We start from the raw sequence: 16,234 nt of genomic DNA, 5'->3' as shown, positions 1-16,234 counted from the left end.
TCTCCTGCCTCAGCCTCCCGAGTAGCTGGGATTACAGGTATCTGCCACCACACCCAGCTAATTTTTGTATTTTTAGTAGAGATGGGGTTTCACTATGTTGGTCAGGCTGGTCTCGAACTCTTGACCTCAGGTGATCCACCTGCCTTGGCCTCCCAAAGTGCTGGGATTACAGGCATGAGCCACTGCGCCCAGCCGAACGTGAGTTTTGAAGTCTTTTAGAACTTGCCCTAGTTTTATACCCCACCCTGTACTTCAACTGAAGTGCACTTTTCCAAAATGAAGTTTGCTTAATCTGCCAATTCCCCCATGCTTTCAGGGGAAATCTTTTATACTCTTAGAATGTTTCTTTCACCATTAAAAATCGAATATTTCCATGGTGATTAATCAAGTTCCTAACAATAGATTTTTTGAATATTAGAAATGAAATCAAAGTAGGTCCATGGGCTTCCATTTTATGAAAATTAGTAAGAAATGGGACAAGAATGAGGGGGAAGGATTAGAGAGTAAAGCAAAAGCATTTTGAAAGATAACCCATGAAATGAGCTGAGTGCTTAGTGTTGTGCTAAACTAGATGTATGAATTTCTGTGTTTTAACCTTCCACAGCTGCCCTCCAGCTGGGAGAGTCAGGAGTAGAACAGGCAAGGTGGGCCTGTTCTACACAGCCTTTTGTCTCAAATCCAAGTTGATATTATATGTTTTCTATGTTAATGACAATAATATAATTTTAGGTAAAAAACATGTATAATCACATAGTTACCGTGAGTTTTACATTTGTAATCCTTAGAGTTCCTAAGAATGTAGTACTTTGATAAGATGGCTTTTGAGATGGTTTTCAGTAAATCAACTGAAGATGGTGATTCAAGTTCGTAGACAGCTGACGTTTCAGACCCTGTCCTGCAGATCATTATTTCACTTTTTCCCTCCAATCCAAATCTTGGAAACTTTTCTTTTCAAGAGGGACTCTTTTTAAATAGAATATTGTTTAAAATAATTCAAATGTATGATTTTTGTGATGTAGGACTGGTAAAAGCTCTACTGATTATTGATGGCTTTTGTTGACTCAGGGAAGAATGGAGACCTCCTCCCAACTACCGAAGAGGCTGAGGAGCTTGAACGGGCCTTGCAGGCTGTAACTTCTCTCGAGTGCCTGAGTACCATTGGGGTCCTTGCCCAGTCAGATGGTGTGCCAGTCCAGGAGTTGTCAGATAGAGGAATAGGGGTGTTCTCCACAGGTACTGGAGCTTCAGGAATACAATCCTTGAGCCGAGAGGTGAACACAGACCTAGGGGAGCTATTGAATGGGCGTATAGTACATGATAATTTTTCTAGTCTAGAGCTGGATGAGAACCTGCTCCGTTCTGCTACCTTGTCAAACCCACCTACACCCCTGGCAGGGCAGATCCAGGGGCAGTTCTCTGCCCCAGCCAACGTTGGCCTTACTTCTGCCACTCTGATCAGCCAGAGTGCACTTGGGGAGAGAGCCTTCCCAGGACAGTTTCATGGACTTCATGACGGCAGCCATGCCTCCCAGAGGCCACATCCTGCCCAGCTGCTGAGCAAGGCAGATGACCTAATCACCTCACGACAGCAATACAGCAGTGATCACTCCCACTCCTCGCCCCATGGAAGCCATTATGATAGTGAGCATGTGCCGTCTCCCTACAGTGACCATATCACCTCTCCCCACACAACATCGTACTCTGGTGATAATATGGCAGCTACCTTTTCAGCAGAGATGCCCATCATGGCGCAGCACTTGCTCCCAACCCAACTTGAGGTGCCACTTGGAGGCGTGGTAAACCCCAGAACTCACTGGGGCAATCTCCCCGTCAACCTTGGAGACCCCTCTCCATTTAGCAACCTTCTCGGCGCAGATGGACATCTTCTTTCCACTTCCCTATCCACACCACCCACCACTTCGAACTCAGAGACCACACAGCCTGCCTTCGCCACCGTGACCCCCAGCAGCTCCAGTGTGCTTCCGGGGTTACCACAGACCAGCTTCAGTGGCATGGGGCCTTCTGCTGAACTAATGGCCTCCACCTCTCCCAAGCAGCAACTCCCTCAGTTCAGCGCAGCCTTCGGCCACCAGCTGAGTTCTCACAGTGGCATTCCTAAGGACCTGCAGCCCAGCCACAGCTCTATAGCCCCTCCTACAGGCTTCACAGTAACAGGTGCCACAGCTACAAGTACCAATAATGCATCTTCTCCCTTTCCCTCCCCTAACTGAGGGTGTCTGTGTGTTTGCAGGCAGGTGGGGAACCCAGTGTTTTCTATGTTTGTTTCCTCTTTAGCACCCCTCTCCCCTTTTCCGAAAGAAGATATAACAGATGGGGATTAGAGGGGCACCCCCCCTTCCCAGTTCAATGAGTGGCCCTGCAGTGGACCTCGCTACAGTGTTCACATGTGCTTCTTAGCACTGGTGCTCATTCCCTCCTGGCAGGCCCACTCCGCCCCAGTGGTTTCCTTAGTGGTTCAGCACAGTGACTGGATAGGATTGATTTTTAGCAGCAAGTCCTAGAAGTGGAAGATACCTCAGAATACCAGTGCCCTTTACTATTTCCTAGTATTCAGATCAATGCTTTCCATTCTATTGCCAGGTTTTTACATAGGTGGTTCTAGATAGAATGATCTTATTAATTGAGTTCCTGTATAAGAGACAGCAAATGGTGTGTGGCAGGTCAAGACTGACTTAGCACCAACTGCTAAACACCACAGTGAGGCCAGGATTCCATTCCTAATTGTGATCATGTTTAACTAAAAGAAAAAAATGTGTCTTTTGACTGCCTGTGAGTATGCGTGTGCCCACGCGTGTGTTTTTGTGCAGTGCAGGAAGCGGCTGTCCCATTAGTTTGCGTTTTGTTTGTTTGTTTGTTTCCCCCTCTGTAATGAGTATAAGACTCTTACTTTTCTCCTCTCCTACATCTCACAATCCTAATAAGGTTGGTCCTTCTTTTCCTCAAGTTTCCTGAATAGGGAGGGTGGTGGGCTGGTCGTGTGAATAGCACAACCTTTTTCTGCTAAAAGTTAGCCCAAGAAGAAACAGAACATAGAAAGCTTGGATTCCTGTCAGTGAGGTAGGCATGTCCTGAAAAGCTTGCCTGGGACGACTGCAGGCTCCTGGGGTTCTGGGACCTGATGGTCACTTTGTCTTTTCAGACATATGTTTCTAAATCTCTCTCTCATGGAATACATTTGCAAGATGTGATTAAAGAAAATATTTTGATGTGAAAAAGCAGGATAGGTCAGATAGATTTGAAAAGATGGGATCTGTGAACTCCTTGATCCATCTTTTGCTTTTGAATTTTTCATGTTTACAGTAGTGATTCTTTGGTAAGATTTGTAAAATGTTGCAGACTCTTGTAGAATCAGTGTACCAGTTGTGAAGTGATGTGTGATATCTGAAGGATACACATTTTAAAGTTTCTTTCAAAGCAGAATATGGAAATTAGACATAAATTTTATTTGCCCTTTGGTACTTTTAAAATAATTTAAGTACTTGGGTTTAAGTAAATTTGAAAATAGTTTTGGGAAATGTTTTTAACATCCAGGATTTTAGGGTTAAAAATCATATTGGGTAGTTTAGGGAGTTCGTGACTATGAAATGAATTTGTGAGGTTTCTTGCCTACCTTTTTTTTCCCCCCAGAGAAGGGTGGAACTAGATTTTAAAGGCATCTCTACTCTGCCTTTGCTGAGTAGTTTCACTGTCCCTTGAGATACCATTGGCTATTTATACCTGAGTCTAGTCTAATTCACATATATATATATTTTAAAAGTTAAGTAGAGAGAACATACCTATTGATGTGGTTCAGTAATTCATTTGTCAGGGAATATTTGATCTTAATTCCTTTCTAATAGGTAACGATTGGATGTATTTTCCTACTTCCTGTATGTATTCTCTTTATGCCATGCTAGTTCTAACCAGTCCCTTCTTTTGAAAGCTTTTCTTTCTCTGCTTTTTAAAGGAATGATGGTGATCAGTAGGCATTATGCAGATACCACGTGCCTGAGGTTATGGAGGGGAAATGTCACATGACTGTATGAAATCATTATATGCCCTATTTTATATTTATTGATGTTTCTTTTTGTGGGCCAAAAATATGTTTGTAATATATTTAGTTTTTTTAAAATCATGGTAATTGATTGGAAGATTTATTTTTAATAGCTTTGCCTTTTTTGCAGAGTGCAAAATTTCTAAATTATAACTTATGTCATAAAGCAAAATTATATTTGGTATCACCATAAATTTCTATTCTGAATGGTGAGGACAGATAATTTGAATATTTCTCACCTGTGAATCTATATTAGTAAGCTTTTTTATTTTAATGTACTGTAATGAAGTGGTCACGAGTAGTTACCTCTGCTCAAAAATGTCATTTAGTTTGTTAAACTATTTTCACAACCCATCGTAAGCATCACTAGGTAACTATCCATTCCCAGCAATTCAGTTTAGTCTCCATTGTGTATTTAAAGGTTGTCGCAGAGCAGCACATTGACTTCCTCATCAGCCCTTTGACAGCGAAGGGAAAGTCGTGGGTAGCTGATTTGAACTTTTTCTATCTTTTTGTCCCTCGTGTTAGCTGCTTGAAATTCTTCAGTTATGATACAAAGCTGAGTTTACAGTAAGTTGCACATTTTATTGTTTGCAATTTTCTGTTTTATGTGCATTTAAAAGCCCTTCTCTGCTTTCTAGTAAGGAGGCATGAAATTATCAGGAATGTTGCTAGTTACAGCTTCACACCAAAAACTTTGAGTAAATACATTTTCGTTTGGATGCCCGTGATGAAAGCTGAGGAAAGTGGTTGAGGAATTATCAACAACAAACTTCTCCTCTGTTTTATCTAGTTCAAAACAGATATCAAAGTTTGCAATTTGCTTTGCTCTTGCTGTTTCTTATGAGTCCCTTTTTGGAAGAGAGGAGAACATCTATAAGCCCAGAGAGATCTGTGTTTTTCTTTTAGTTAATAGAGCCATTCTTGTCTATTAGTAGTAACTTTGCTATTAATATGTAGAGAAAGGAATGAAGTGTCTTTTACTCCAGAAATATGAAAATTAGTATCTTTTAAGGTAGCTCTTATGCTATCATAAGGCAATACTGGAATCAAAAACAAATCTTATATAAGGTCCCAAATAGGTAGAAACTAGCTGTTATTCTAGTGTTAAACCCATGAGAAATAGTGGCAAAGAAGCTTCACTCTGTTTCTGCAGTTCTTTGGGACTATTTATAAAGGCCAGTTAGATTGTGTTACTGTGATTTAATTTACAAAGTTGCTGCAGTTAATGGATACATTCTGTTCTCTGAGAATCTGAATTCCATTCTAATATGTGATATTCACTGGCTGTGATCAGTAGCATCAGAAGAAAAGATGGGCTTTCTCTACTCTCTCTACATAATTATTAATATTATTTTAATTAAAGTACTTAAGACATTGTTTTTTCTTCTGTAAAAATGGCTTAGCAATTTGCACATCTGGGTAGGTTATGTAGCTAGTAAACAACTCATAATAATAAGTAGCAATTATACTTAACCCACCAAGTGACAGACTATGCAATGGAAAAATTTTCTAATTATCGTCACATAGCTTAGACAGCAAAGGATTATTTTCTCTGGTAACCTACCATGTGTGATATAACTGCTTTATAAATGACTTCCTGAGCAATTTCATGTTGGCAGGCAGTGTGGTGTGTCTAGTGTCCCTCTATGAGAAGACTATAATCAGAAACAAATAGTAGGCATAGGGAGCAAGTTGGAAAGTGAGGTTATTGGGTTTTTTTTTCCCTTAAAATTGGTGTTACTGTCTTTAGTGTCTTAAGGCTAAAGAAAGCTAATACTTTATCTTTGCCAAATAACTATTTATAAGATTTATTTTTAAAATAAGCCCAGTCTCTCATCTGAAAGTTAAGAATCATCATTTTCTGTGACTGACACTAAAGCTCTTCCTTATCAGAGCTTGTTCTCAATCTGTGATCACAGTCCACAGTAGCAAAGACAGCTCTTTGATCAGGAAGGAAACCATGTTTGTGCTGCACAGAGGTGCCCTGTCCATACACTTTTATTTTTACATGAAAGAATTGACCTTTCCGTTGACCTGTACCATTCTGTTTTTATAAAGTGGATTAGAATTTGAGCATATCTAGTAAATGTCGTGTGGTCAGTCCGCCGGTGCTTGCCCGCCATCTTTCCCGTGCCTTGGCATCCTAGGGGTGCTGGTGATGGTCAGTGGGCGCCATCAGTCGGCAGTGCACATGTAAGGCAATCTCCTCTCCTCCAGGTTAGTTCAGAAGGTCGCTATGGGTTGGTATTGCAAAAAGATGAGTATATTAACACTAAACTTACTAAGAGGTTTGAAATTCATTAAAAATTAGTTTTCAGTTTCTTCATCTTTCTTTTAGACTTCTTTTAAAATTCTCTTCTTAATCTGGTATATATAGAAATCTAATATTATGGTCTTCTAAAGAACTCTCCAGTTTAATGAGGCAATTTAGAGGATTCCTTGAAAGAAAAGTTAGTCATACTGAACAGTCTTCATTTGTATCTCTTTTATTACCAGTATTTACATTGTTCTCAGGATATTTTTCCTGACAAAAAAATATATTTCTTGGGGGTGGAGAGTTATATATATATTTACATGAAAGAACATAGATGTTTCCCCCCTCCCAATACATTAACTGAATCTTCACTGGCTTTCTGTAGAAAAGCTAAACAGTTTAATAATGTCTTAATATCTTTATAAATTTTCCTATATTCTGGAGGAAACCAAAATCATGTTTAGTAGATTAAAGTAACGTTTTAAATACAATAATTTGTAATGAAATGCCAGTGAAAGACATGTTTGGATATCTGTTAAGCATTTCTCCCTGACTAATGAATTAGGAAAGAAAACATCAAACTTTAATGAATAGTTCCGTCTCTTCTAATAAACAGTGTCATTAACGCTGCAGTTGTTTGTGCGTCAAACTTAGGGAGCCTTATTTCTACATAGCAAAAATTCTGTTTTCACTTTAGCCCTTATCTTTTTGTTAGTTTTTCTCTGCACTGTGATACAGAGCTAATAAGAGGAAATGTGACGTTTAAGAGAGAGAGCAAGCAAATTGGGTATGACTTTTTTTACCCTATGTTCCCCAATACTGGGGATGTTTGGCTACTTTGAACGCAGTTTTGAGTGACCTAAAGTTTAGAACAATACTCGTATAAGAGAAAAATCTATCTAACTCTCAGTGAGCTCCATAGGGCAGCACGGCTTTCCATCTTCTCTTCCGCCTGCTTTCCTCTGCCCACTACAGTCCTGAAGAATGCACATGCACACATGATCTGTACCCATCCCGGCCGAAGAGGCATAGAATCCTCTTCTTTCACTTGTTTCTTTTTTCTTCGTTTGCTTGTTTTTGTTTGTTTTTAAAGCTGGGGACCACTGAAGTAAGCTCTATATGCACCCAAAGTTCCCCTTGGAAATTCAACACGCAGTGCAGAAGGCTCCAATGCAGCTAAATGCCACACCATTGCTTTTACTTAGGGGAATAGACTGATTTGCCCTGAAATGACTCCAACCTGCATCATTAAGGTACAGTTGGCTCCAGTGGATTAGTGCTGAAATGATGGGAAGTCTGACACTTGTTGACATTGTCTTCATCTGTTTGGAAGGGTTGAATCTGTTCCTCTTAACAGTGATAGTTCTTTTCACTGTATAGTATTGAGTATGTCTCAGGGATTCCTTGTGGAAATTAGGGCAGTTTTTAAAATAAGAAAATAGTTTTAAAAGAAACTAAAGGTGACTCATCATTGAAGAGAGCGGAAGAAAGAGGAAACTTTTGGTTTTGTAGCCCACAGTGTCTTGCATAGGACTTTTTCCTTTCTCCTCCAGGCTCTCATCTCAGCTTCAGAATACAGAATCCTTTCCCATCATGCACAGCTTTAAAACTTTTATTTAAAAATTTCCTTCCCCAATGAGCTTTCAGAATACTTATTGTAGATTTTAAGAGAAAAGGTATATTAATTTATGCTATTAACATCACCTCATAAATTATAAGTTTTATACTAAAGCTGTATTGAGTGTAATGAATTATGTTGCCTATGTGTTTAATAGCTAAATATATATGAGCTTTTTTTTTTTTTTTTTTTGACAAAACAAACTAGTGAAGCACCTTTTTACACTGGATCTCTGCCGTGTCAAGGTGTATAGCTATCCTTTGCTACCTTGCAGATATATAAAATAAAAGGATATCCTGGGGCCTCAAAATGTAGAACACCTTTAGACCATTTATAACTGTTCCTAGAACTGTTGAGAATCATGTTGTTTAGTAAATGATCTGTGGTTTACATAAGATGGCTAGAAGCTTAGTTACAGGGTACATAGAAATACATAGATCAAGTAAAACTCCAACTACTGTAGCTGGAATTTGTAAACTAAGTTTTTAAGACCTCTTTTATTTCCTATGGATTTATTCTTTAATTTACAGTTTATTCTGTAAGTTGGGAAGTAAAATAGAGAAAATAATAAATCTAGATGTTCTCAGTGTCTTATTCAGGAACTTTTTATCCCTCCTCACTAAGGAATTCCCACTGTGACTTTAAAATAGAATTAAATTACTCGTGTGCATGTATATGTCTGTATTTTTTACACACATGCAAAAATATACATTGGGGGCACGTGTGTGAGAGATATGAATGTGTGCTTATGTAAAAATAGATAAAGGTAACCGAATGTATTGTAGAAACATGATTTATTTAGTTGAGGGTATTGGAGTTACTTTCTCATTGTCTCTGTTGTATAAATACACCAAATTAATCACTATGTTATCTTATGTTAAAAGGCTAGCTCTGATATCATGTGCATTTTATGTTAACCTTTGGATTAACTTATATTATGCTATGTTCATAAAATGACATGAGAAATAGAGGTTCTAAGATCAGCCTCTCACTTTTGAGTATAAAAATAAGAGAGGGAGACAGACAGCCCCAGACATGAGCTGTGTTTATCTATTGTGGTGATGGGACCAGAGATCTGTTGAACCTTTTTTATGTTTATTATAGATTTCTTTATATTCTGAGTAAGAAAATATTGTTGATCATCTTTTCTTGGTGAAGTTAAGAAAAAGTATAGGCCTTTCATAAAGAATTTTTGGAAGGGGCTGCTTTGTTTAAGGAGTTGGTGGGATCATTTCACCGTGCATATTTCAAAGCTGGGGTGATTTCATTTCCAAAATTTTTCAAAAGACTTTTACTCAGTTCTGCTGTTATTTATTAAGAGTGCTCCCATCCCCATATTTTAGCTATAGGAAAAATTGTGCTACCCCTGATTCATATGGAATTAAAAAGAAAATACACCCCTTTATTTTGAGTTTTAAAGTATTATTTTGCTATACATTTACTGGAGTATCTGGTGGTCTAAAATAGTCAAAATTAGAGTTGTTATTAAATGTTCCAATGACATTTATTTTTAATACTTAAAAAATCATGTACTTCGAAATATGTCAAAACAACTTCTGATAATATACCTGAATTTGTAGTTGTCTCTTGAGCATCATTTACTTCATCTTAGATATAGTGAAGACCTAGGAAAGCTCTATATGCTGTTCTTTTCTACAGTTGTATTTTTGCAGCATCTCCTGGTTTCATTCACTCTTGTTTTGGGATTTTTTTTTAATCTGCATATTTCTTGTACATATGCATGCAAATGAAAGAAGGGAGTTTGTACTGGTGCCATTTCTCCCTTCAGTTGCTGGTTAATGGGATTTGCTAGAAAAAATTCTCCCGATTGAAGGGTGAAAACAGACCCTTATGTGTATATCTGTACAGAGATGTGTATATGGGATGTGGTGGCACTTTGCTGAATGTGAACTTGCCTTGTCAATGGAAAGATTGAAAAGTATTATGTTTATTTATACATTTGTATAAATCTATATATACACGTATGTATATGTGTGTGTATAGATAAAGCTATATACATATATTTCCCTTAAAAATGTGTGTGTATAATAGGTAAACAGCCTTTGTTAAGCAAGATTAAAGTCTATGGAAAGTTCTGGATTATTCTGTAAGCCAGAGGAGGTGACAGTCTAGAGTACATCATCAGAACAGTAAAATGGAAGTCCTTTGGATTATAGTCTTGTTTATGGATATTACACAATGAATGCCTGTCTGAACAATTCTTACTTGCCAGTTCCACTATTCTTCATCTTCACCACCTTCTACTGGTCAGTCTCTCATCACTTAAAAAGAAAAAGAAATCACACATCATTGTGGTTTTTTTCTCCTTAATTCTGTCTTTTCTAGCCAGAAACTTTTGGCTTAAGCATATTTCGTCAACTTCTCTGTTTTCTTTGAAAGATCTTTATCTCTCAAATTTTCCCAGAAGACACAAGTTTTGGTACTATTATCAATAGTAATTTTGAGAATTGGGCATTCATCTTTGTCTCAAAAACAAACAGAAAGCCAACCTTCAAATAAAATAAATTTGAAAGTTTTACCTCAATAATGTGGGGGCATTTTACTTAAATTACAAGAGAACATAATTATGAGTTTATGATTGATATTAGTGTTAGGTTTATTTCCACACTTACTGTCATTAATTTGTCATTTACATATTTTTATTTGCTTTGTAGTTTAATCATAACTTCACCATTTACATTTTAATGGAAAGCATACAAGGTCACATGTAAGCCTCTTGAATTCTGTAACTAACTCATTTTTCTCATGATGAAACTGCTTTGATGAATTCCTGTGTGATGAATTCTGCTATATTTCCTTTTGACTTTTCTCAGTTTGTGACATTCTGTATTAACTTTGCTGCAGCTCTCTAGAAAACTTGCATCCCTATATATTGTGCCTTTAAAGCTCTTATGCACACACAGACAAAAGTGTATATATACATGTCAGAGCATGTGTACATATGCTTTCATATGTACTCACACAGTATGTCTCTAGTATATATTGTGGGAGTAGATATATAGATATTCAAAGGCAATGAAATATTGCTCTCTAGATATATATGTATATAAATAGTGTTGATATAACTGTATATACACATGTATATGTATGAGTTTTAAATGGCAATCTTTTACATTTAGCAAAATGCTGCCCCTACTGGAATATTGTCACTGCAGTGGCAGTTGTATGTAATGATTTAAAATACATTATCAAAAGTTATTTAAAGAACATTTAAAGTCTCATCTAAAGACATCCACACACTATTTATTTATCTTCCTTTTCCTTTTATTGTTGTGTTTTTCTTAACTGAAAGGGAGACTGTCATTTTAAAAATGCCATCTGTCCCATGAGAGTAAGAAAGAGCTGGAGATTCACTTGAGGAGCTTTGTGCATTTTTCCTCTCTCTGAAGTGGAGATGTTCCACAGACCAGACTGTTTATTTCACTTATAAAGCGATCCTAATATTTCCATTAGTGTATGTCATCCACCATCTCCTAGATCAACTTAATTCACCAATTTGCCTCCTCCTTTCATTAATAAATAATGATTATTGAGATCATTTTGCCTGGAGGAAGTTAACTACTCTCATGCTGCAGGGAAATATATCACCTAATTGTTATTTTGCTTGTTCAAAATTCAAATTTGAAGGAAGGCAGCTCTCTCATGAAGCTGTCTTAAGCACATTTTAGTTAAGGGCCCTCCCAAACTCTTTTTTCTTTCTTTCTTTTCTTTTCTTTTTTTTTTTTTTTTTGGCGAGTTCCAAGTTGCATGTGCTTGAAATAGATTTAATTCTTATTCCCTATGGTTTCAGGTATTTTTCATTAGTACATCAATTTGACACACTGAATGCAAGACTATTAAGGAAGAACTATTGAATATTATTTTATTTTGTGAAGAGTTGGCAGCAGATTACATCTCAAGAACTTGCAGAGAGAGGAGGGTTAGATGGACAATCCTAAATTGTAAGATGTTAAAAAACAGTAAAGTAAGAGTACTCCTGAAGACTAAAATAGAGAGGCTGGGGTTTGAGCCATTTTACTGAGTAGCTTAGCTGGAACCTGATATCAGAAGTAGCCTTTAACAAAAAGCCTCTTGGCAATTGTATGGTACTAACAACTAGAGTACTGAAGTGTAAGTCGAAACCAAGTTGCAGTGGGAAATCAAAGGTGAGGTAGCTTATTTGAAACCAACAAATGAGACAGGTTGGACGGTTTTAAAATCTCTTCTGACAAAGAAACTGCACGGTAGCAAGGACTAGCGGTTCTCAAAGCCCTTCTTTTTCAGTGTTCTCATTCACCTTGGCACACAAGTATGTTTAACAGACCATGCATTAAAAATAAATACAAAAATATAAAAGCTGCTTAAAGGGAACTTACAAACTGAGAATCTCTCCTCTGTATTTGTGTTCCTAGTGGCTGCGAATTTAATTATATGCACAAAAGTTAGGAGCCACTTGTTTCTGCACAGACTGTAGGAGCAAGATGAGGAGATGGGCAGGTTTTGGTAAGAGCCCCCAGTTCTAGTGGAGAGGCATACTTGTGGTATTGGGTGCGGCACTGCTGGGGGAGACCACGTTTTGGGAGGCGATTGGCTTTTGGTTTGTAATTTCCCTTTAAACAAGAAGAGATGGCTCACATTTTCCATATATATCTCAATGAATGTACTGTATTACTGTTTTAAAAAATTTGATGAAATAATAATGAATTGGTCTCCTTTTGTTATCTGGTCCTTGTTTAATTTGTTTAAGGGTTTTTGTATACAAAAGTTTACATTTTTATGTATATTTTTCTTGTGTAAAAACTGATGTAATATGTGTATGAAACACTGTATGTATTATCTGTATATAGTGTGACAAAATCATTTTTCTTTCTTTCTTTTGGATGTATTAATAAATCTTGCTGTGAAGTAGCCTTGTTTTTAGTTTAATTTTCTTTGCTGGGATATTGATGGAAGCTGCAAATCCAGGGTAAGTATTTTTCTGCCTTTATTTGAATACAGTATTTTTTAATATTTTGTATTTCACCAATAACTCTAGGCAGATATATTCATGATTTTTATGGTTGAACTAACAATAATTAATATTTGTAATAACTGTGGATCAATCAAATACTATCCAAAGTGATTTTTGATAGGGTATCCAGCCTTGAAGTTCAACCAGAAGTTGCATTTGAATTTTTTTTTTTTTTTTTTTTTGAGACAGAGTCTTACTCTGTCCCCCGGGCTGGAGTGCGGGGGTGCGTTTTGGGCTCACTGCAAGCTCCGTCTCCTGGGTTCACGCCATTCTCTTGCCTCAGCCTCCCGAGTAGCTGGGACCACAGGCACCTGCCACCGCGCCCGGCTAATTTTTTGTATTTTTAGTAGAAGACGGGGTTTCACCGTGGTCTCGATCTCCTGACCTTGTGATCCGCCCACCTCGGCCTCCCAAAGTGCTGGGATTACAGGCGTGAGCCACCGCGCCCGGCTGAAATTGTTACATGCTATAATGGAAGTCTTACAAGCCAATTTCTATTTCTTTAAATCAGAAGCCTCTTCTGTCTTCATTTTCGTAACTTCACAAATATAAGAACAACTTCGTGTGTTATAGCCAAAATTTAAAAGCAATAGAAAACTGGAAGAAACTTTTTTTTTTAGAAACAGCATCTTGCTCTGTTACCCAGGCCGGAGTGCAGTGGTGTAATCATGGCTCACTGCAGCCTCAACCTCCCTGACTTGAGCTATCCTCCCACCTCAGCCTCCTAAGTAGCTGGGACCACAGGCATGTGCCGCCCCACCTGGCTATTTTTTTTTTTTTAATCTGTTTTTTAGAGATAGGGTCTTGCCATGTTGCCCAGGCTGGTCTTGAACTCCTGGGCTCAAGCGATCCTCCTGCCTCAGTCCTCCCAAAGTGTAGGTATTATAGGCATAAGCCACCATGCCCAGCCCTTAATTTTCCTTTTATTTTTTGTAGAGATGGGGTCTCACCATATTGCACAGACTGGTCTTGAACTCTTGGGTTCAAGCAGTTCTCCCACCTTGCCCTCCCAAAGTGCTGGGACACTCTTGTTTTTTAAGGCATTGATGTAGTTTGAATGTTTTCACCCCAATCTCAAGTTGAAATGTAATCCACAATGTTGGAGGTGAGACCTGGTGGGAGGTGTTTGGGTCATGGGGGCAGATCCCTCATGTCTTGGTGCTGTCCTGCCGATAGTTGAGTTCTCACGAGATCTGATTGTTTAAGAGTGTGTGGCACACACCCCCCGCCCACCCTTCTCTTTTGCTTTTGCTCCTGCCATGTGATGTGCCTGCTCCCCCTTTACCTTCCGCCTTGTGGTCTCACTCTCTTGCCCAGGCTGGAATGCAGTAGCATCATCATGGCTCACTGCAGCCTCGATATCTTGGGCTCAAGCGATCCTCCCATCTCAGCCTTCTGAGTAGCTGGGACTACAGGCACATGCCACCATACCTGGCTAATTTTGTTTATTTTTTGTAGAGATGAAGTCTCCCTGTGTTGCCTAGGTTGGTCTTGAACTCCTGGGCTCAAGCAATCCTCCTGCCTCAGCTTCCCAAAGTGCTGGGATTACAGGCATGAGCCGCCACCCTTAGCTTCAGGTATTTCTTTATAGCAATGTAAGAACAGCCTAACGCAGATACTAACAACTATTTACTTGGAATTGTTTTTCAACTTTCTAATGCTATCTCTTGTTGCTGAGGGAAGCTCTAGTGTAAATGGTTTTGTTGTATACATAGAGGCAAAAATTCACATACAAAAATTAGTGACCTTTTTTTATTTGAGACGGAGTCTCGTTCTGTAGCCCAGGATGGAGTGCAATAGTGTGATCTCTGCTCACTGCAACCTCCACCTCCCAGGCTCAAGCTATTCTTGCTCTGTCACCTAGGCAAGTGCAGTGGTGCCATCTTAGCTCACTTCAGCCTCGACCTCCCGGGCTCACGTGATCTTCCCACCTCAGCCTCCCAAGTAGCTGGGACCATAGGTATGTGCCACCACCCCCAGCTAGTTTTTGTAGGGTTTTTTTGTAGAGACAGAGTTTCACCGTGTTGCCCAGGCTGGTCTCAACTAGGCTCAAGCGATCAGCCTGCCTTGGGCTCCCAAATTTCTGGGATTACAAGCGTGAGTCACCATGCCCACCAACTTTTAAAAAATTTTTGTGGAGCAATTGAACTTGTTTTCCTTGGTCTCTAACCCAGGCATGTTTAAGGTACATTCTAAAGTTGTGCTTTGTTTCTCTAAAAGAAGTTGACATTTTGAGGCTAGAGGCAGATGGCCACTGTACTAGTAAAATGGCCACAGTCACAGAACTTCTTCCATTTCTCTGTACTGGAGATTGACAAGGTATAGAGGATAATGCTTGAAATGGATCGTTCTGTTTCTTCAGTTATATGGTAGCTGATTTTAAGCTCTTTTGTTATTTTCTACTTAAGGCTGCTTCCTTTCTAAATCTCTGCACAAACTTTTGAGATTATGCTAGCTAAATTCTTGATTAAGTAAATAATAGTAGCCTTAGGAGACAAGCCTGTTAGTGTAATATTAGAGTTGAGGCAACATCTTTAAAGGGGTAATGCTGAGATCCTGTGGATTGTGAGTGGAAGCAAAAATTGGAGTTTAGAAGACAATATATTTTTATTAATTCCCCTTCTTTAGTATATGTCCACCTCCTTGTTCTTTCTTCTGCCTCATTAAGATCTAACAATAATTTTTTTCTTTTTTTTGGAGACAGAGTCTTGTTCTGTCTCCCAGGCTAGAGTGCAGTACAGTGGCGTGATCTCGGCTCACTGTAACCTCCGCCTCCTGGGTTCAAGCAATTCTCCTGCCTCAGCCTCCCGAGTAGCTGGGACTACAGCTGTGTGCCACCATGCCCAGCTAATTTTTTTGTATTTTTAGTAGAGATGGGGTTTTGCCATGTTGGCCAGGCTGGTCTCAAACTCATGACCTCAGGTGATCTGCCCACGACCTCCCAAAGTGCTGGGAATACAGTCATGAGCCACTGTGCCTGGCCTAACAATAATTCTTTTAAAAGCCTGTATTGGCTGGGCATGGTGGCTCACACCTGTAATCCTAGCACCTTTGGGAGGCTGAGGCAGGAGAATTGCTTGAGCACAGGACTTCAAGACCATCCTGGGCAACAAAGTGAAGCCTGTTTCTCTTTTTTGTTTGTTTGCTTGCTTTTTTGTTTTTTTAAAGTCTGTATTTAAAAATCTTACTTGCATTAATTTGTACTTGCATTCCAGCAATATGTGGGTCTAAACATTAAGGTGATTTTCTTAGCCTGTTTTGTGCTGCTATCACAATACCAGAGACTGAGTAATT

The 16,234-nt window shown here is 38.8% G+C and overlaps 1 protein-coding gene across 2 annotated transcripts in view; it reads left to right on the top strand.

The window, feature by feature from the left end:
• Window positions 1-12,837, top strand: part of INO80D (INO80 complex subunit D) — a 94,799-nt gene extending 81,962 nt beyond the window's left edge. The window contains exon 11 of one of the 2 annotated variants that reach the window (XM_025405238.1): window positions 1,066-12,837. In XM_025405238.1, coding sequence (XP_025261023.1) covers window positions 1,066-2,231 — 1,166 coding nt within the window. In that variant the 3' untranslated portion in view covers window positions 2,232-12,837. The remainder of the gene's footprint in view (window positions 1-1,065) is intronic. The other variant, XM_025405239.1, reaches the window with a different exon arrangement.
• The last annotated feature ends 3,397 nt before the right edge of the window (window positions 12,838-16,234 follow it).

The sequence above is a fragment of the Theropithecus gelada genome, chromosome 12 (assembly GCF_003255815.1).
Source record: "Theropithecus gelada isolate Dixy chromosome 12, Tgel_1.0, whole genome shotgun sequence".
Lineage (NCBI taxonomy): Eukaryota > Metazoa > Chordata > Mammalia > Primates > Cercopithecidae > Theropithecus > Theropithecus gelada.
Note: the sequence above shows the minus strand (reverse complement) of the source record. Positions and strands in the feature narration are given on the sequence as shown.